We start from the raw sequence: 21,161 nt of genomic DNA on the forward strand, positions 1-21,161 counted from the left end.
AAGAAAGGGGCACAATGACATAAAGCTGACATTGTAAGTTGACAGGTGTCTCTAGATCATTTATGTTCCCCCACTGTTAGCCACACTTATCATGGAAGCTTATGCATTTTAATAGGCTAGCATGTAAGGAAAAACAACTAGATATCATTATTCCTTTCGTCCATCTACCAGTTTACCCTTTGCAAAGGGTGATTATGTGTGTTTTTGCATTTGTTCTCTTTAAAAATCTCAGCAAGAAGTCAAGATAGTTGCTCTCGTTTTTACAGATGAGGAAGCTGAAGCTCAAAGGCATGAAATAATTTTCTGGACATTATCCAGTAGTGAAGCACAGAGACAGGTCAAGGGCTCAGATTTTCTGACTTTGCTCCAGTGTTCAAGCTAGGATACCATGAGGCATGAAAAGCCATACAAAATGCCTTTTTTTTAGGTAAAAATGGGTTGAAAGCAGACATTCCCTATGGTTTAACCTAGGAAGAAAATGACTTCTTTGATTGATATGCCACCGTCCAATTTTTGCACTGTCATTGAGCCAAGGGCAGGGCTTCAAGTAAAAGTGGCCACTTGGCAGATAAATTTTGAATGGAATTTTATCACTTACAAAGTTTTGAGCTGAAGACAGCCTCCCTGAGAAGGGAACCCAAACTGAATGAGCAGACTGGGAAGATCTAACATTGGAACGGGTGTGAAAAGAAGTGGAATACTGAAAGGAATAAGGAAGAATGCCGAAGAGAAGCCTGCTTGCAACACATTTTGAGATATGGCCCCAATAGCTGTAAACTCTACTCTTTGTCTATAGAGCAAAATATATACATATTTATGAAAATTGCTCATTTTTTGAGACTGCTGTCATTTTCAGTGAGAAACAATCTCAATACATCATTTGCTTTGCCAGGGGAGCTGGCAAAGGCAATTTTAGCATATATGTTGTAGCCTAAGGTTTTTATACTGAATTTCTTGCTTTGGACCACAAGTTTGCAGTTCCATTTATACCCTGAGGTCATTTGGTTATTTCATGGGTATATGTGGAGGTTTTTAATAAATCAAATAAATGCCTCTTTAAATCCTAAACCAACAGGGTCACTATAATGTAGCCTCTGCTAAAATGAAAGTTGAGAAGAGGAAGGAGATTGAGAGGCAGGTAGAAAACAGTTTTCTAGAAGCCCACAGGATGAGACCACACAAGAAAAAGAAAATTACTGTAAAAGTGACACTAAACAACATGTGAACTAGTTCTCTCTTCTCCTTGGTTTTGGTTACTTATGATCAATTCATGGTTCCAAAAATATTAAATGGAAAACTCCAGAAATCAATTCATGTTTTAAGTTTTGTGATGTTTTGAGTATTGCGATGAAATTTCTCACCTTCCTACCTCACCCTGCCCAAGATGTGAATCCTCCCTTTGTTCAGTGTGGATGCATTCTTTGGATACAAAGTGTATCCATGTTGTTAGCAGCCATCTCAGTTTTCAGGCTCACTATTGCAGTTAGGCAATGCTTCGGTTCAAGTAACTCTTATTTCACTTAGTGGTCTCAAAGTGCAAGAGCAGTGATGCTGGCAATTAAGATATGCCACAGATAAGACATAAAGTTCTTCCTTTAGGTGAAAAAGCAAAAGTTTTTGACCTCATAAGGAAAGAAAAAATCATTCACTGAGGTTGCTAAGATCTATAGAAAGAATGAATCTTCTATCCATGAAATTGTGAAGAAGGAAAAAGAAATCAATGGTAGTCTTGCTGTTGTACCTCAAACTGCAAAAGTGAACTAAATTTTAAGTGATTAAAATTTAATTAAGGTGGAAAAGTCATGAAATTTGTGGGTAGAAGACATGAACAGAAATGTGTCCCAATTGACAGTAATATAATTTGCTATCCACAGTTTCAGGCATCCACTGGGGGTCTTAGAACATGTCCCCTGAAGACAAGGGGGTACTACTACTTTAAATTATTTCCCCCCAATGATTTTTTTAAATTATTACTTTTTTCTTTCCAATTTTTATTTTAGGTTCAGAGGGTGCATGTGCAGGTTGCTTACATGGGTAAACTGCATGCCGTGGGGGTTTGGTGTACCGACTATTTCATCACTCAGACGATGAGCGTAGTACCCGATAGGTAGTTTTTCAATCCTCACCCTGCTCCCACCCTCCACCCTCACTAGTCATGGTGTCTACTGTTCTCTTCTTTATGTCCATATGTACTCAACAGTTAGCTCCCATTTATACATGAGAATATGTGGTATTTGGTTTTCTGTTCCTGCATTAATTCACTTAGGATAATGGCCTCTGGCTTCATCAATGTTGCTGCAAAGACATAATTTCATTCTTTTTATGGCTGCACAGTATTCCATAGTGTATATATACTACATTTACTTTATCCAGTACACTACTGATGGGCATCTAGGTTGATGCCATGTCTTTGCTGTTTTGAATAGTGCTGTGGTAAACATATGGGTACATGTGTCTTTATAGTAGAATGATTTATATTTTTTGGCATTTACCCAGTAATGGGATTGCTGGGTTAAATAATAGTTCTAAGTTTTTTGAGAAATTTTCAAACTGAAAATTTCAGCCACAGTAGCTGAACTAATTTACATTCTCACCAACAGCATCTAAGTGTTCCCTTTTCTTCACAGCCTTGACAGCATCTGTTTTTTTTGCTTTTTTCTAATAACAGTCATTCTGACTGGTATGAGATAGTATCTCATTGCGGCTTTACTTTGCATTTCTCTAGTGATTAGTAATGTTGAGTAATTATTTACATGCTTAATGGCCACGTGTGTGTCCTCTTTTGAGAAGTGTCTGTTCGGCCTCATACTGACCTTCAGCTAACGTGACCCAGAATAGATTTAAAAAAAAAAAAGAGAGAGAGAGAGCAGTGTCTGTTCATGTCTTTTGCCCATTTTGATGGTTTTTTGTTTTGTTTCTGCTGGTTAGTTTAAGTTCCTTATAAATTATGGATGTTAGACTTTTCTTGGATGCGTAGTTTGCAAATATTTTCTTCCATTCTGTACGTTGTCTGTTTACTTTGTTGATAATTTATTTTGCTGTTCAGAAGTTTTTTAATTAGGTCCCACCTATCAATTTTTGTTTTTATTGCAATTGCTTTTGGAGTCTTCCTAATGAAGTCTTTGCCAAGGCCAATATCCAGAATAGAATTTCCTAGGGTTTCTTCAAGGGTTTTTTTTCCCCTACAAGACAGAGTTTCGCTCTTGTTACCCAGGCTGGAGTGCAATGGTGCGATCTCAGCTCACTGCAATCTCCACCTCCTGGGTTCAAGCAATTCTCCTGCCTCAGCCTCCCGAGTAGCTGGGACTACAGGCTTGTACCACCATGCCCAGCTAATTTTTGTATTTTTAGTAGAGACGGGGTTTCACCATGTTGACCATGATGGTCTTGATCTCTTGACCTTGTGATCCACCTGCCTCAGCCTCCCAAAGTGCTGGAATTACAGGAATGAGCCACCAAGCCCGACCCCAAGGGTTTTTATAGATTAGTTTTAAAAGCTAAAAATTTACAGTTTTAGATTTTACATTTAAGTCTTTAATCCACTTTGAGTTGATTTTTGTACATGGTGAAAGGAAAGAGTCTAGCTTTGAACTTCTGCATAGGGCTATCCAATTATTCCAATGCTATTTATTACCCATGGAGTCCTTTCCGCATTGCTTATTTTTGTGAACTTTATCAAAAATCAGATGCTTGTAGGTGTGCAGCTTTATTTCTAGATTCTTTAACCTATTCCATTGGTCTATGTGGTAGTTAATATTAGATGTCAACTTGATTGGATTGAAGGATGACTAGATAGCTGGTAAATATTGTTTCTGGGTGTACCTGTGAAAGTGTTGCCAGAAGAGATTGACAGTTGAGTCAGTGGACTGGGAGAGGAAGATCCACCCTCGATGTAGCGGGGGGGCAGGGGGGTGTACCAGCTAATCAGCTGCCACAGTGGCTAAAACAAAGAAAGAGGAAGAAGGTGAGGTAAGCTGGCTTGTCGAGTCTTCTGGCTTTCATCTTCCTGCTGTGTTGGATGCTTCCTTCCATCTTCCTGCCCTTGGACATCAGACTCCAGGTTCTTCAGCCTTTGGACTCTGGGACTCACACCAGTGGTTTGCCAGGGATTCTCAGGCCTTCAGCCACAGACTGAAGGCTACACTGTCAGAATCCCTGATATTGAGGCTTTTGGACTCAAACTGAGCCACTCTTGGTTTATTCCTTCCTCACTTTGCAGATGGCCTACTATGAAACTTCACTTTGTGATCGTGTGAGCAAATTCTCCCTAATAATCTTTCTTTCACATATACATATATTCTCTTAGTTCTGTCCCTCTAGAGTACCCTGACTAATAAAGTCTATGTGCCTGTTTTTCTGTGAGTGTCATGTGGTTTTAGTTACTGCAGCCTTGTAGCATAGTCTGAAGTCAGGTACTGTGATTGGGATGCCTCCAGCTTTTTTTTTTTTTTTTTTAATTTGGCTTGTGATAGCTTTGGATATTCAGGGTATTTGGGTTCCATATGGATTTTAGAATAGTTTCTCCTAATTCTGTAAAAAAAAGAAATCATTTGTACTTTGACAGGAATAGCATTGAATCTATAAAGTGCTTTAGGCAGTATGGCCATTTTAACAATATTGATTCTTCCAAACTACAAACATGAAAACAAAAAAGGGAAGAGCTTTCTGTTCTTATTTCAAACAATTTTTATCAATCTCTTTATGTCTTGATATATTTTTATCAATCTTTTTATTTTGAGCCTATGGGTGTCACTGTATGTGAGATGGGTTCCTTGAAGACAACGTACAGTTGGGTCTTGCTTCTTGATCCAACTTGCCATTCTGTGCCTTTTGAATGTGGCATTTAGCTCATTTACATTTCAGGTGAATATTCATATGTGAAGATTTGATTCTGTCATCATGTTGGTAGTTGGTTGTTATGTGGACTTGATTGTGTAGTATCAATGGTCTATCTACTTATGTGTGTTTTTATGGTGATTGGTAACAGTTTTTTATTTCCATGTTTAACTCTTCCTTAAGGACCTCTGTAAGGCAAGTGTGGTAGTAATGACTTCTCTCAGCATTTGCTTATCTGAAAAGGATTTTATTTCTCCTTTGCTTATGAAGCTTAGTTTGGCTGGATATGAAATTCTTGGTTGAAATTTTTCTTTTAGGATGCTGAATATAGGCCCCAATCTCTTCTAGCTTGTAGGGCTTCTGCTGAAAGTTCTGCCATTAATGTGATGGGTTCTTTTTGTAGGTGGCCCTCCCCTTATCTCTAGCTGCCTTTAATACTTTTTTATTTTGCTTTGACCTTGGAGAATCTGAGGGCTATGTTCTGGGGATGGTCATCTTGTACAGGATTTTGCAGGGCTTCTCTGAATTTGAATGTCGACTTCTCTAGTGAGGATGGGGAAATTTTCATAGGCAGTGCCCTCAAATATGTTCTCCAACTTGCTTGGTCTCTCTCCATCTTTCTCAGGGATGTTAGTGAGTCATAGGTTTGGTCTTTTTCATAATCCTAAATTTCTTGAGGGCTTTGTTCATTCTTTTTTATTCTTTCTTTTTTAGTTTTGTCTGACTGAGTCAATTTGAAGAACCATTTTTGAGCTCTGAGATTTTTTTCCTCAGCTTATGCTGTTCTGCTGCTGATACGTCCAACTGTATTATGAAATTACTGTAATGGGCTTTTCAGCTGTATCAGATCAGCTTGGTTCTTTCTTAAAATGATTATTTTGTCTTTCAGCTCATGTATTGTTTTACTGGATTCTTAGGTTCTTTGTATTGGGTTTTAACTTCCTACTAAATCTCAACAATCTTTATTGTCATCTAGATTCTGAATTCATTTCAGTCTGATTAAGAAGTATTGCTGGGGAGCTCGTGCGGTCATTTGAAAGTGAGAACACACTGTGGCATTTTGAGTTGCCCCAGTTCTCTTGCTGGTTCTTTCTCATCTGTGTGAGTTAATGTTTCTTTAATCTTTGAAGTTGCAATTCTTGGATGGGGCGTTTTGCTTTTATATTCTTTGATGCCTTTGAGGGTTTGACTGTGATGTAAATTGGGTCTAGTCAACTGGTTTCATTTCTGGCTGATTTCAGGAGACCCAGCCTCAGCTCAGCCCTCCTGGGTTGTGTGCTGTAACCTGGTGATACAGGACCAGGCACACAGCTTTGTTCTCTGGCCCCTCAAGGTTAAATACCTGGGGTGCTGAAGGAGCTGAGGTATTCCCAGTCTGTGAACAACAACATTCCAATGAGGGTTGCCAGCAAGACTACTTTGTTGGGACAGTGGCAGTGGGGTCTCTGTTCATATGCCAGTGGCAACAGAGCGGCAGGGTCCATGCTGCATGCTGGCAAAGCAGTGGGGGAAGGCTGCAGGTGTGTGTGTGTGTGTGTGGAGGTTTGTCTTCAGAAGCTCTCTAACAGTTGGGTGGGGTCTGCCAGCAAAGAAGCTATGGTGGTGGCTTTCAGAAAGTGTCCCAATTGGGCATCCAAGGCTGTGCTGCAAGGGGGCACAGCCAGGTATGAGCCTCAGGAAAGGCTGGCAGACAAGGGAGGCACTCAGACTAGAATGGCCCCATTCCATGGGCAAGACAGCTTTGCTCTGTATAGGTCTGACAGTCAACAAAGGCCAAAGTTTACAGGAGCATGGTCAGCCTTCAGGGATGGGTGTCCTTGGCTGTGCTCTACTACAGTCCTTCCTTTGCCAAATCCTTTGAACTCCACACAGTCTGGAGTTCTGTCCCTGCCAACTCTTCAAGCAGCTCTCCCTATCAGTTCAAATATCCATGGGGGTCATGGAGTCTCCCGCAGCTAGAATTATGGAGGTCCATGATGAGAGTGGGCAACTCCACACCTATTTAACTCTCCCTTCCCCAGGAGCTACTTGGGGACAGGAATGAGTCCTGTAACTTATTCTTAAGCCTAGCATTTCAAGCTTCCTCCAACTTCAGCACAGTCTACATCCTCCCTCCATCCACTCTCAATGCCTCCCTTCTGATGATCTGCTTGGAGTGTGCCAATCTTCTTAATAGTCTGGTTTCTCAGTGGGAGAAACTCTTCCTGGCTGTATCTGGTAGCCATCTTTGCTCTTCTCACCTATTTAAAATTCTTGAGCATGAAGAAAGTATAGCAAATATTTGACTGCAGAGGATCACAAAAATATGAAATTATACTATATTGGCCAAAACTACTGGTCATTTCTTTGTTTACAATATTTCCCCAACTGAGCAGCACAGGGGCAAGGACTTTATTTTGCTTGCCATGAAATACCCAGGTACTGGATAGTTCTCTTAGATTACCCATGCTAGGTGCTCCCCAAATAGTAATTAAATGAATGAATACATGAATTGTCATTCTATAAGTAAACTTAGCACTGGAAAAAGCCTCACCAAGTAAATACATATGGAAAGAAACCTCACCAAGTAAATACATATGGCATAAATTGCTTTTTTGCATGGCGGAATACATATAATAAATGCATGCCACATATGCTTGTTATGCTATTACTATTAGTTCTGTCTTTGTCATTATGATAGGTTTTGACAATATTGCCTCACTTTGTAAATAGCTGCCATTCATTGTGAACTACTACTATCCTTATTAGTCCATGCTTACAAGAGAAGTTTTTCATGTTGAGGTTTATAATCTAGATGCAGGTCATAGAGCAGTAATAAAAAATGGAAGGTGGTGACTTTATGTCTTTCGTACCTTATTGCTTTTCTGCTCCAAGCATTTTTGAAACAAGTTCAACTATAGTTTGAAGAAGATGAGATAATCGTGTGTTTTGTGGGATTTGCCAGAATATCATGCCCTGTAGGCTAGGTCCACTTATCCTTACATAACCTTCTCTAAGGTCTGAAATTCATCATTACAAACATCAAACATTATGATCTTTAATGAAAAGATCTCTGAGAAGTAAAATATTAGATTGGGGTCTATGAGGGACTCTGACTACTTTCTACTAAATAGATAAGGAGAAATTCCTTCGACAAAGAAAAAAATTAATTGGGGGTGGGAATGTGAGGAGGCAAAAGAAACAATTTCAATGTTAAGAAATTAAGGCTGTCAAGAGACATGGAAGACACTTAGGAAGAGTATCAGGTAGATCACAGCTGTCTGGGTAAACAAGTACCAAAGACGTAAAAAGGAAATGGACAAAGACACTGATGATCTAAGTAGGAGGGAGAAAATAAAGTTTCACTGATTTAGAAATGTTATGTGTGAAGCTGGCCATGATATATCTTGGAATATGTAAGAGTCATATAGAACAAGAACTTGGGTTTGACAGGTTTAATTTTTTTTTTTTTTAACAAAGTGTTTGGTCACCTGAGCCATATCAAGGCCATAAAACTCTAAGGGAATTTGACAACAGATAAGGAACTATTTTAATACAGAATTTTTAAAAATAAAAAGGCTACCCAGGATAAGACAGAGACATCAATCTATATTGATCATCAATATAGATGCATCCACATCAGAAGTTGGAAAAACTAAGTGTTGGAATTAAAGGAAAGTATTCAAAGCTCAGTTCTGCAAGTTACTGAGTATTTGAACTTAGTCATATCCTCAAACTCTGCTTAGCCTTAATTTCTACATCTATCCAACAGGAATAACTAATGTGTACTCATGTCCTGAAACAGCTTAAAAACCAAATATGGCAGTTTTCTCTGGAGGAACCAGTAAGCGAGGCAGGTTTAGGACACAAAGTATGTCACAGACTGCTTCAGAGAGTTCCTGCTTAGGGTGACTGTGCACTTTCTCCCTCAAACACCTTCAGGTGGAGGGCCCTTCACAATGAGGCAAAAAGCTCATTCACCCTGTGCATAGTCAAATAAAAGAATGGAGACGTTACCTGAGATGTTTCAACTCTCCTCATAAACTAGTTCAAAAACAAATTGGCTAATGGGAAATTTTTTAAATATATAAACCCAAATAACTCTGCTAGGCTTCTGCAGTCTTTGAGTATTATAAATATATTTTAGGCAGGGGCAAAAATGAACTGCAGTAATATCAGTTCTCTAGTGAAATTCCTCCCCATACTCTAATAAATCCTTTCCCAAGACAAACCATGATTATACAGTTGATTGTGATAGTTTCATTGGGGACCATTCGTTTTTGCTGTCTTACACAGCTAAAATTTTTTTGGATGGGTGATTATTCTGGTTTTATAAAAATGAGCAGAGAACAATAGATTCTGCCTATTGAGCTGATTCTGCAAGTTACAAACCTCTCTGCATACAAAAGAGGGGCCAGCAGCTGTTTCCCTGTCTTGCTGGCAACATTAATTCACACCTTCAAGTACAAAAATGCACATTTGAAAATTATGTTTAAACATAAGATAGGCATGTAAGCATTGGTCTGACCCCATGAGATGACTCAAGGCCTGTGTTTATGTTCAATTCTTTAGAAGATGTAATAGTCTAACATTACTGTTGGTATTAAAACTATATTTCATCTCTTATAGACTCTGTTTCCTTTAGACATAAAATAGCAACAAAATTATATCCAATCCCCAAATTAATCCCTCCATTTGATTCCAGGAATCATTATTTGCTTCCCAAAAGACAAATGAAACTTACGCTTTGAGGACAACCAGAAAGCTGTATCCAATGCACATAATCCCCACTAGAAAATAGGAGAGCGGCAACCTGAAATTCATCCATCCAATCGTTCGTTTATTGTCATAATAGCCATAAAAGAGCACGGAATATTGCGCCAAACCCTGAAATCCAACAACAAAGCCACTTAGCAGAAGCTGTGAAGAGCAACTCAAAGGAAAAGATCAGCTCTTAAGAGGAATAACAAAATGACATTAATTTTCAAACCTGGGTCACAGCTCTAACATGAGCCCTATTGTTTTATTCCATAAAGTGATTGTTTCAGCTGCCATGTTGAATGGCAGCTTTTTGGTTTATCTGAAATCCAGTGACTTCTAAATAGATAAAATTTTTCAGCAAATATGGGCTTGCTCAGCTGTGGAGCCATTACCGTGAAATGTCCTTTGATTTAAATATCAAAACATACTTCGTAGTATCATTAGATTTACGATTTTAAGAGCTTGCTTAATATTGGGGGATGGGGATCTGACAAATTCTTCCTCAAAGTGCTGTGGCAGATTTCCATTCCCAATCACCTGACTGTAATTAGATCAGTTCTTCTTAAACCACAGAGGTTGTCTCAGCTCTCGCTTTACAAAATAAAGGAGTGGTTGAGATGACATTGGAACTCATCTGCACAACTTTACCTTCACCAAGACCATTATAGCATTCCCCTATAACAAGCATGTTTACCTGTGCATTACATTGGCATATTCTGATGCTGCTTCCTTCATAATATGCACCTTTTTTCTTCTTCACATCCACTGTTTTTTACTCTCAGCATTGAAGAATTCTTGCTGTATCACTACAGCTATCCACTCCCAGCTCCTCACTTACTTCTTCTCTCTAACAATAACTATGTTTTGTGAAATGAGAAGACAGTAACTTGTCAATGTGGGGATTCCTCTGGAGATCAGGGGAGTCAACGCTGAATCTTAGAAAACCCAATTGGTTTCCTTTAACGTCATTTATGCCAACCCCAGGACTTTGACACCCGCAACTGAAGAAGGGAAGAGAACTAAGGGAGAGTGGAGGTGTGGAAAAGAAAGAAGAAATGTTGTGGATGCTAATTCCTAAAGGAAGAATTAAGAGAAAATTAGAAAACTGCCTTAAACAAAGATCATGCCTAACTCAAATCAGAAGCCAATGGAGATCTGAAAAAACTGCTTTCAAAATTTGGGGCAAATTTATTTTTAAATAATGTACTCTGTAAGAACTAGAACAAAATAAAATCTCCAAATAATCTCAGAGGAGCTTGTGTGCTTAACTTGGGACTGCATGAAATGAATCATTGGTAAATACCAAAGTTCTGAGCTTTATCTGCATTTTTCAGTTTAAGAAAAAAATAATCCAACTTGTGATGTTTAATTGTATGTGTCAACTTGAGTGGGCCATAGGGTGTCCAGATCAAACACTGGTTCTGGGTGTGTCTGGGAGGGTGTCCTAGATAAGATGGGTAGTTAAATAGGTGGACTCAGTAAAGTAGATTGCCCTCCCTGACATGGTGGGACATAATTTGATCCACTGAGGACAAAAAGAGGAAGAACAAAAGGAAGAAGGAGGGATTTGCTCCCTTTTCTCCTGCCTCTCTCACTGCTTGGGACATCTCATCTCATATCCTCCTGCCCTCAGAGTGGGATTCATACCATTGGCTCCCCTGGTTCTCAGCCCTTTGGATTCAGGCTGAATTACAGCACTGGCTTCTCTGGGTCTCCAGCTTGCACATGGCAGATTAGAAGATTTCTCAGACTCCATGATTGTGTGAGCCAATTCCTCAAAATGAGTCTCTTCTTATATATGTAATAAATCTATTATTTATATTAACTTATAAATTACATATATTGGCCAGGTGCAGTGGCTCATGCCTGTAATCCCAACACTTTGGGAGCCGAGGCGGGAGGATCACTTGAGATCAGGAGTTCAGGACCAGCCTGGCCAACATGGCAAAACTCTAGCTCTACCAAAAATACAAAAATTAGCCAGGTGTGGTGGTTCACTCCTGCAGTCCCAGCTACTTGGAAGGCTAAGGCAGGAGAATCCCAAGCTTGAACTCAGGAGATGGAGGTTGCAGTGAGCTGAGATCAAACCACTGCACTCCAGCCTGGGTGACAGAGTGAGACCCTGTATCAAAAAAAAAAAAAAAAATTACATATCTTATCAAGATTTATATAATAAATTTAAGTAATAATAAAATAGTGATAAATATAAATTTATTATATAAATCTAGTATTTATATAAATTTATTATATAAATACTAGATTTATATAATAAATTGTGTGTGTATGTGTGTGTGTATACATAATTTCTACTGGTTATATTTATCTGGAGAACCTTGACTAGGAGGCAACCCAAAATATCTGGCGGCATATTTATTATTAAACAATAATAAAGGTGGCATGTTGACCTCCACTGGTCTTACCCTTTGTTATATTTCTAATTAGTTCACAATCTTCTTGAACAAGGGAAGAATTATTATTTACCATAATTTTCCCCTCTCCTGCACACACAAAAAAGCAACTAGTAGAAACCTCAAGCAGAGGGAGCCGGTGAGCAAATCTCATGTCTAAGACAAGACATGGATTGACCAACTCCCCAAGACCTGGAAAGCTTCAACCCAGGAGAATGTGCTTGGCAGGATTTTCCAGCTCCCAGTTGCATGACATCTTCTTGTTTCACATTCTTCTAGTTAAGATCTCTGCTTCTTCTCATGTGTGTTAAATCCAATCTCCTTCTATCGTGTCTTAAACTTTCTTGTTGGTTCCTCTGTCCCAGGGTGACAATAGAGCGTGCTAAGTATAGACACTTGGTCTCTTGACTGGTTTAAAGGTTATATCCTGAACTGTTTATTTACCCCTGATGGGACAACACATCATTTTCCAAATGTCTCTGTTTTTCATTGCCCTATTTCTTTGCCACAGGCCTGACACTCAGTGATAATGGTTTCCATGATATATAACATTACTGTATACATTTTGTTAACATTTAGCACTTGCCAAATACTTTATTTTATCTCACAGAATCCTCAGGAGAACACTATGAAGGTGCTGCTACTAGGGTGATCATATCCCTCACTCTTAATGTTTCCTTCCATGTGAAGACTCATTAATGTAATGCTCCCAGCCACCCTCACTCTAGCCTAGGGAAAAAGAGACTGATTTGGCAGTAGAGCATGGATGGAAAAATGTGGACATTTCTTCCTTCTCTTGAGAGGGCACATGCTGTGCTCTGCCCCTGCAAGGAGAGGCCTGTCCTGGCAGAGAGGTCTGGCTGTGAAGTTTCCTTGTCCATAAAGACACTACATTCTTTAATGTCAGCTTTAACAACAATAAAGGCGGCATGTTGACCTCCACTGGTCTTACCCTTTGTTATATTTCTGATTAGTTCACAATCTTCTTGAACAAGAGAGGAATTATTATTTACCATAATTTTCCCCTCTCCTGCACACACAAAAATTCAATAGCTACTATCACAATATCTATTTTATAGATGAAGAAACTGAGCCTTAGAGAGGTTAAGTAATTTGTCCAAGTTCACATAACTAATGAGTGACAGTGTTTGAACTTGAACTGAGTCTAATTTAAATTCTATATGCTTAACCACTGTACTATACAGCTTCTCCCATGCTTTCTTTATCTAGCAAGAGTTATATCATGCTAGTGCCATACCTTCTCGGTGAAAGAAAAAAACAAGAAACTCTATGAACCCAGCACAGACTTTGGTCTATACCTCTAGACTGGTCCCTGGTGGTGCCAGAGCCTCTTGAAAAGAACCCCAGACATCCCTTTTGAGAATATTTCAGAGGGGGTCACCTCCACCTGGTATCTTTCATCTAATTCATAATGATAATATTGGGATTAAAAGACACACCAAAAATAACATAAAAGGAGAAAGTAGGTATATAACAAGCATCTGGTGAGCTTGTTAGGTTAGCACAATAGCTTCTGGGGGCAGCCAGCTCATCTGGCACATGTACCATTCAACATATGTTCAATGGCTGGCATTTCATAAATACTAGATCACAGCCAAAGCCCAAGAATAGCTCTGATTTGGTTTTGTTTTATTTTTCTGGCTGGGGGCAGGCAGAGTCATGATTAGTTCACAAAGTTTCCTGCAGTTTGCCTATTTGACATATATGCAAACAAGTCTGTAAATGAATTAATATTATTAAACAGAACAGTTTTTATATTTTAATTAATTAATTTTTAAAATTATTATTATACTTTAAGTTCTGGGATACACGTGCAGAAGGTGCAGGTTTGATACACAGGTGGTACACATGTCCATGGTGGTTTCCTGTGCCCATCAACCTGTCATCTACATTAGGTATTTCTCCTAATGCTATCCCTCCCTTAGTCCCCGACCCCCTGACAGGGATAGTATTCCATGGTATATATGTGCCACATTTTCTTTATCCAGTCTGTCATTGATGGATATTTGGGTTGGTTCCAAGTCTTCGCTATTGTGAATAGAAGAGCACAGTTTTTAAAGGCTTTATCCAATCTATCTTTGTACCATATTGAGGAGTGGCTTTAAATACAACTTGAGAGGCTTCAAAGGAGAACGCACCTCATCTTCTACCCAGTGGCATGCCACCCTCCACTCATCTTTCCCTGCCCCTTAAAACTATAGCAGCAGATATCTGGAAGTGACTAAAATAGCAATGACTCCTAGCCCAGCCAAGGTTCTATTCATTTTCCATGTCAGCTCATGCTGCTTTCCCTGTGAGAGCACTCTCCCACCCCAAAATCTGTGACAGAGAAACCAGAGTCAGAGCCAAGTTTCCAATGAGCACAGAAAATTTCTGTCCAACTCTGGGGTTCCATGCTGGTGTATTGTCCATTAAGACTCTAATTTCTGTTTGAATGCTGCAGCTGGTCTAATCTATAATCACCAACACATTTCCACAAGAAAGAATGTTTTTATTATGATTACCAGGACTCGATTTATGCATTTACTTTTCTAACTAACATTTATTGAGAACTTACTATTTGCCTAATATACATAGATGGATCAGGAGACAGGATTATAGAGGTCCCCAAAATGTTCTCCTTTATAAAAGTATTTGTTGCCTGAAATTATATTAGAACTGCACCCCTTTGGTGTTTCACATAATTATAAATAAATGTTCAGCATGAAACACTCTATGCCCAGGATGGCCAATGAACTTCTTCACTCTTAGTAACTCTTTTTAATTTTTAATAGCTGCCAGAATGTATGAGGTAAAACTGGTAGGAAAAGAAGATATAATTTTTGAAGCAAATCTGCTGAGCGTATGTGAGGGGAAGTGACATCACAATAGTGAAATCTGGGTGTATTTTTACTTTTCTCTGAGTTGTTGCTGGTTAGCATGAACCTTAGCATAAACGAAGGTTTCAAGTGTGGATGAAAGACAAGGACTAGTGCTCAACATTTCATAGAGTAGGACACAACACAGGAGCGGAACAAGAAGTGAAAAGGCTAATTACGCCCAGAACAAACCTCAACTAATGTCACAAGAACAGCAGCCTCCCAGCCCTTATGGGCTGCGTGCTGAGACCAGCACGTGGTCACACTCCTCCTCTCCAGCCAGATCCATTAGGTTTCTGCCTAATGCACTGCTCATCTCTGAGTTTTTTTTTTCTTTTCCTTTTGCTCCAACCCAGATCCAGAGACATAAAACAGATGTTCTATGGTTCTTAACAGGGATAGTGTAGATTACAAAGAGGAAACTGAGCTGAGCCTAGGCAGATCTAATTTTCAGTAGAGGGAATCATGTTGTGTTAAGGACTGTAGACAGTGACCTCATCCTTTCAAGCAGCTGTGAAGAAAACAGTTCCTTTGTGTGTCCATCCTTCCATCCTCGTATTGGCACTCTCAACCCCCTGCCTCCTGCCTAAACAGGGGACATGGCTGCTGCCCCACTTCCACTTTCTTGCTATGGATACAAGTCCCATCCCTCTGTTTCTTTGTCCCTCCAACAAATGGGCATTTTCATGAGCTAAGTATCCTGAATAGGCATTTAAAGCAGCATGTATTAAACATCTACCATGTGTAGATGGACTGTGCTAATACTTTACACATATAATCTCATGTATGTTTTAGACAAGCCTGGTAGGTAGGTATTAATACTGCTAGTTTATACATGGCAACTAAAAGGTTCAGGATGATTGTCTAATATGTCATAGGCAGTAAGTGGCAGGATTCAAATCCAGGTTTGTAGGAATCTCATGCCTAGTTTTTGTCACTATGCTACACTACATTTTTACTCTCTGCCTTCTACAGAAAGTAGTTCCATTTGCCTTTTGTGACATGACCTCACACTAAGATTGGGAATTCTAGACACTAGGCCCAAGGTCAACACATCTCACTCGACTTGCACGTCTCATAAGAAGCATGAACATAGCACATTCAACAAAGTTCCCAAGCCTGCTCCTTCCTCCTATCTCAGGTGAGCTCCACTACCTGTAGGATAAAGTCTGACTTGAGCATAATGAAATTGTTCTCCCTGATCAGGCCCTTTTCTGAATTGTTTGTTTAGTATGACAGGCTCACCTCTTACCACTCTCCTCTCTCAGTACATATAAACTTTGCTGAATCACTTGTGGGTTTTCAGAGTATAGTACCATCTCATGCCTACATGCCTTTGTGCATGCTAATCTCTCTGCTTGGAATATGCTTCCCAATTGCCTGCCCCATTCTAGAGCCTGGTCTATTCCTGCTCTTTCTTTTAAACTGGTTCAAGATACCTGTCAAGCCTTTACTGACCTCTCAGCCAGAGCCAGTTGGGATACAGGTAATGAATGCCCCTTCCTTTCTCTCAGCATTTCCTTCAGACGCACGGAGCTTCACTCTATGCAATACTCCTCAGTCTTTCTCTGTCCCTATACGCACTTCACCCCAGGAGAGGTGTAGTGATTTCTCTTGGTAAACTGGGAATGAATTAACTGGGCAGGCACAGCCTAAACATATCTTTCTTCCTGTAGGAAATAAGTTGCCCTCGAGGTAAACTGGGGTTCCAAATCTGCAAGACCATTTGGCTAAGAATTCCAGATTGTTCCTCCAATTTGATCTCTATTAATAATGAATGTGGAATTTTTTTGCCCATCTGCCTCTTGTTTAAAAACAAATTATTCAGAACTCACATGGGAAACAGAGTTACTGTTTACTGGGCTATCTCAAGAGTCCAGTATCTGAACTCCGGTAAACCCCGACACTGAACCTTTATTCCAATATGTCCCCATGTGCCTGTGATACATGTCTGTCAGCTTCAGATTGTCATTTTGCATGGCAGTTGTTTGTTTGCATATCCAATCAGATTATAATGTCCCTGTGGGCAGGGAATATATGTTAGTTCTCTTTGTATTCCTAACATCTGACATTCTATTTATATTTGTGGCATGACTGAATGAACAAAAAAAATTGCTTCTGGTGATCATTAGCAATCCTCAGTTAAAATAAGTTTCTTTGGATTGTCATGTACACCAATTTTTTTATTATTCTGCTTTCTGCTACTCATTTTAATAAAATGGAGTAAATCATCCAAGACAGTAACATGATAATAAGAATCTTACGTTGTGATTTAATAAATCAAAACACCAAAGAAGTATCTGAGAGACAATGAAGCTGGAAAAATGCTTTAATTTTTTCTACTGTCTAATTGCACAAAACTCTTACAAAATGAGATAATCTCAGTGCTATAAAGTGAGCTTTTATGTATAATTTCTTTCCACAGAGAAAAAAATATTGTCTTCTTTCATTTTGCAAGGAGGAAATTAAAAGTATATTGTTGGCTGACTGACTTCAGGAGTTATAAATTTGCCCTTGGTTCTATAAAATTATTCAGAGTGAAGATTTGTGAGTTCATACATGAAACGAGATGTGTGTGGTCATCGGGACAGAGCCTACACTGGGAGCTACCTCAGTATTATATATTTAAAAAAATTTTTTTAACAAATAAAAAACTTTAAATGTAAAGAATATATTGCAACTACTTGGAAAAAATGAATTTAGTTCAGAAATTTTTAATTCCATACAAGCAGCATATATTTTACTTCAAATATTTAATATTAGTGAATGTAATTAATTTCAAGGCCAGTTTACAGACAAATGATATCTACTGGAGACATACAAGGCTAGCACATATGACAGAATTTTTACTTCATTTCTTTCAAATGTTTGTAGATTTACGTAATCTACTTGTCACAGCAGTGGTATTAGATTTATGATTTGGTGCTATGTGTTTAAATTATTGATTACAGTTTAATGCATTGTGAAGTTCTGACCTAACTCAATGGCTCAGCCTTTAATCTATTAGCTTGGCAGCCAATATTTAAATATAGAAAATTCCTGACAGGTAAATTTAGATCTTCCCACCTTAGTCTCTAACCTAGTCCTATCGAAAGACTCTTTCTTGATCTCCTCAAATTCATCTTGCCCTTCTACAATCTGTTGATTACCTCAAAATCCAAATCTATATGTCACCACCCACCTACCCCCTCCAACTTAAATTACTTTTAATTTCTCTGAGATAAAAAAAATAATTAGCGCAGTCTAGATTTTAGAGAATGCCACATGCTTTGGTTCCATCCAGTCTCTCCAATGTCTTGTGTTCTGATCTCCCTTCACATTCTGAGCGCTAACTTTACTCAGTCCCTTGAATAAGGCCACCTCTTTTCATCACAGGATCTCTGTACTTGATGCTCTGACTGCTGAGAATGCCTCTCCTTTCTTTCAAATTCAGAGGTTATCCTGAGTCTTTAGAGCCCAATCTAAACATTACTTTCTCAGAAAAAAACCCCAACATTTTCTATTCTTTGTCCCCTTCCCTTAGCTCCTAAACTACATCAGGTTGCCTACTATAAGTTCTCCTAACACTTATAGCTTTCCTTCATAGCACTTGGCACAGTTACAATTGGATTTATTTTTGTGATTATTCGACTACTCCCCTGGATTTTATGTTCCTGAGGACAGAGACCTTGGGTTTTGCTCACCTTTTCTTAATATCTGGCACCTGGCAAATGCTCAACAAATGTTTACTGCGTTAATAAAAACAAGACTCACTTCTGTGGTCACATTCAAAGAAGGAATGCCGTTTTCATACTGTAAGTAAAGCATTAGGATCACATGCATCATGCATCCCAAATATTTGCAGAAAGAAATCTCATCTTTGATGAAAATTAGACTTTGTTGATAATAAAAGCCAAAAAAAAAAGCATAACTAGGGACTTCAGACCTTAAGAAATCAGTTCCCCAAGTTTAAAATATCAAGGAAGCTAAAAGCAGACCCAGGAATCTCTCTCATCATAACTTAGAACTATGTCATAAAGTCACCCACAAGTAGCAAATTAAGACGCTTACAAAGCAAAATAAATGATCTAGGACCTAAAATAGAATAGGAGATGCCTCTTGTTTTAACCAAATTTAATGAGCCTGTTGAACCGAAACCTGCAATGGACATTGAGGAAGTGAAGCAAATAAGGGATAGAGAGTCCTTAGATACTGCCAATCCTAGTGTCTGCCCTGCTCAGCAAAGCCACTGGAGGAATCTCACTACATCCACAGATCAGAAGATCCTCACCCCCTCCAATGTTATGATCTCTGCTCCTAAGGAAAGAGACATATCTCTAGGTGAATTTGAAAATTTGCACATCTGACTTTGTCCACAAGAGGCTTAGCAGTCTCACTTGGGGTCATGCCACTGAAGAATTATTCATGATCCAGGAGTTCAGTCTCTGCTGACCCAGCACTGAGGTAGGCCCAGACAATGGTTGTGGGAAACAGGTCATTCTGGCTGCATTTGAAACCTGTTGAAACTACATAACAGCAACAACAGCAATATGAACAGCTATGATCTAAAGGGGAGGAGCCCAGTCACATTTTCAAGGTAGGAGCTGGGCGTGCTGTTTAGCTCTCCTTTGAAAGACAGCCTCCAGATGCCACCTCCTTGGATCCACTAGAGTGGACCAAACTGTTTTCATATTGAGGTCACACACACCCCAACCTCTACCTAGATAATGACTGAGCATGTTTGGAAATATAGAGCTGAGTTATTGCTAACCAATATGGAATTTCTCTAATGGACATACTTTGTTTAGACGCTCACCACTGGCCTAGCCAAGACTGTTTCAGAAGTGTGCTGCAATCTGAGACTCTTCCTAAATCCTTGCTTATCTCTCTCCTTTCACAGGTATAGAGCCTGCATTACCAACTAAGGCTCTTCTCACCTACTCTTGCTCTCTATCTCCTTTATACTTCACACGCCTCCCTCCCCCAGTATCTTCTGCATGTAACATTGTTTTGATGTCTACACCTCAGGAAACCTAAAATGAGTCACCCTTTCAAATAAAGATGCATTTGAGCTACTGAAATATTTTTAAAACAAAAGATGTGTTATTCAATGTGTAACACACAAAATAGCTCCTCTACATGTGTCCAGTGCAATAAGAGATGAAGGAACTTAAGAGAACTGAGGTATGTTTCACAGGAGACAACCTTACTTTGGAAGATTATTACTTTAAAGAGTTGTTGATGTTGATTAAAGAACTAACTCATTATTATTAACATTAAATGTCTCTAACCTGTTTCCTTTAAGGACAGACCTCAAGATGGGATGTGAAGCAGGCAGGGCAGAAGGAATCATGTGGAATGATATATTCCATCTTAAAGAGTTGCTGTCAGGATAAAATTTAATGTATGCACCTACTTAAGACATAATGGGTGTTAAGTCTCCTCTCCTGCCCCTTGTAGGATATCTTCCATCTCCCACATCTATGATAATCCACAGAAAAGGGAAGGCAAAGTAGACATACCATTTATCCATCAGCAATGTACAAGATCTCTCAAGGTGAAAAGCAGAATGCACTTCCCTTTACTCATAACTTAGGTCTTTACCCATATGATCTCACTGTCTGATATCTGCTGAAGCTCCTTCCAAATTCCACTTTAGTTTCTCCTTCTTTCTCCTCACAAGAATATCAAAACTGTACAGCCTCTTCCTCTTTAACATTTCTATATCACCCTGGTGCCTCTGAGTATCTTGTAAACAAAAACATCCTCTTCCTACTGACTTAAACTCATTCTTCTACTTCTCTTAATTTACATGACACAATTTCTGCTTATTTGATTCATAGTGTACATAATAACCTCCCTGTTTCTCACTATTTTAATAAAATAGATTTCCTATGCAATCAGTAAGATGCATCATTATGCACTCAGTAGAAAGTTTAAAAAATGTCGTGTTTTGTAAATGGCAAATTCTGACTGTGAAAAGCCTGAAGACTAGCTGATCTTGTACATTTTGTATGGTATTTGTCTACTGTTAATTAAAGAGAATTTGGATGAGTTGTGATACATGCTTCTAAGTCACAGAGCACTGAGCTTTCATGGGTATGGAGAGGAGGTTTCAAGGTTCCAGATGAAGCTATACAGATTAGCAGTTCCTCATAACCTCCCTCACCTTAACCCAAAGGTTTTCTGATCCTTTCCATCCAATAGGATCGTGTATCATAAGAGATCATGCTTGTGTTTATCTTACATTATTCTGTAAGTGCAGACTTTTAATCTATTTCTGCTTCTGTTCCCTTGCCTCTATATTCAATGACTTACC

General features: G+C 39.0%; 1 protein-coding gene across 3 annotated transcripts in view; it reads right to left on the minus strand.

Annotated features, from left to right (window-relative positions):
- The window catches only part of TMC1 (transmembrane channel like 1), a 238,850-nt gene that overhangs the window by 44,084 nt on the left and 173,605 nt on the right, over positions 1-21,161 (minus strand). For all 3 annotated transcript variants that reach the window (XM_032290922.1, XM_032290923.1, XM_032290921.1), the window contains exon 9: positions 9,560-9,702. In XM_032290922.1, coding sequence (XP_032146813.1) covers positions 9,560-9,702 — 143 coding nt within the window. The remainder of the gene's footprint in view (positions 1-9,559; positions 9,703-21,161) is intronic.

Source organism: Sapajus apella, unplaced genomic scaffold (assembly GCF_009761245.1).
Source record: "Sapajus apella isolate SASKATOON/1434 unplaced genomic scaffold, GSC_monkey_1.0 scaffold24, whole genome shotgun sequence".
In the NCBI taxonomy this organism is placed as follows: domain Eukaryota; kingdom Metazoa; phylum Chordata; class Mammalia; order Primates; family Cebidae; genus Sapajus; species Sapajus apella.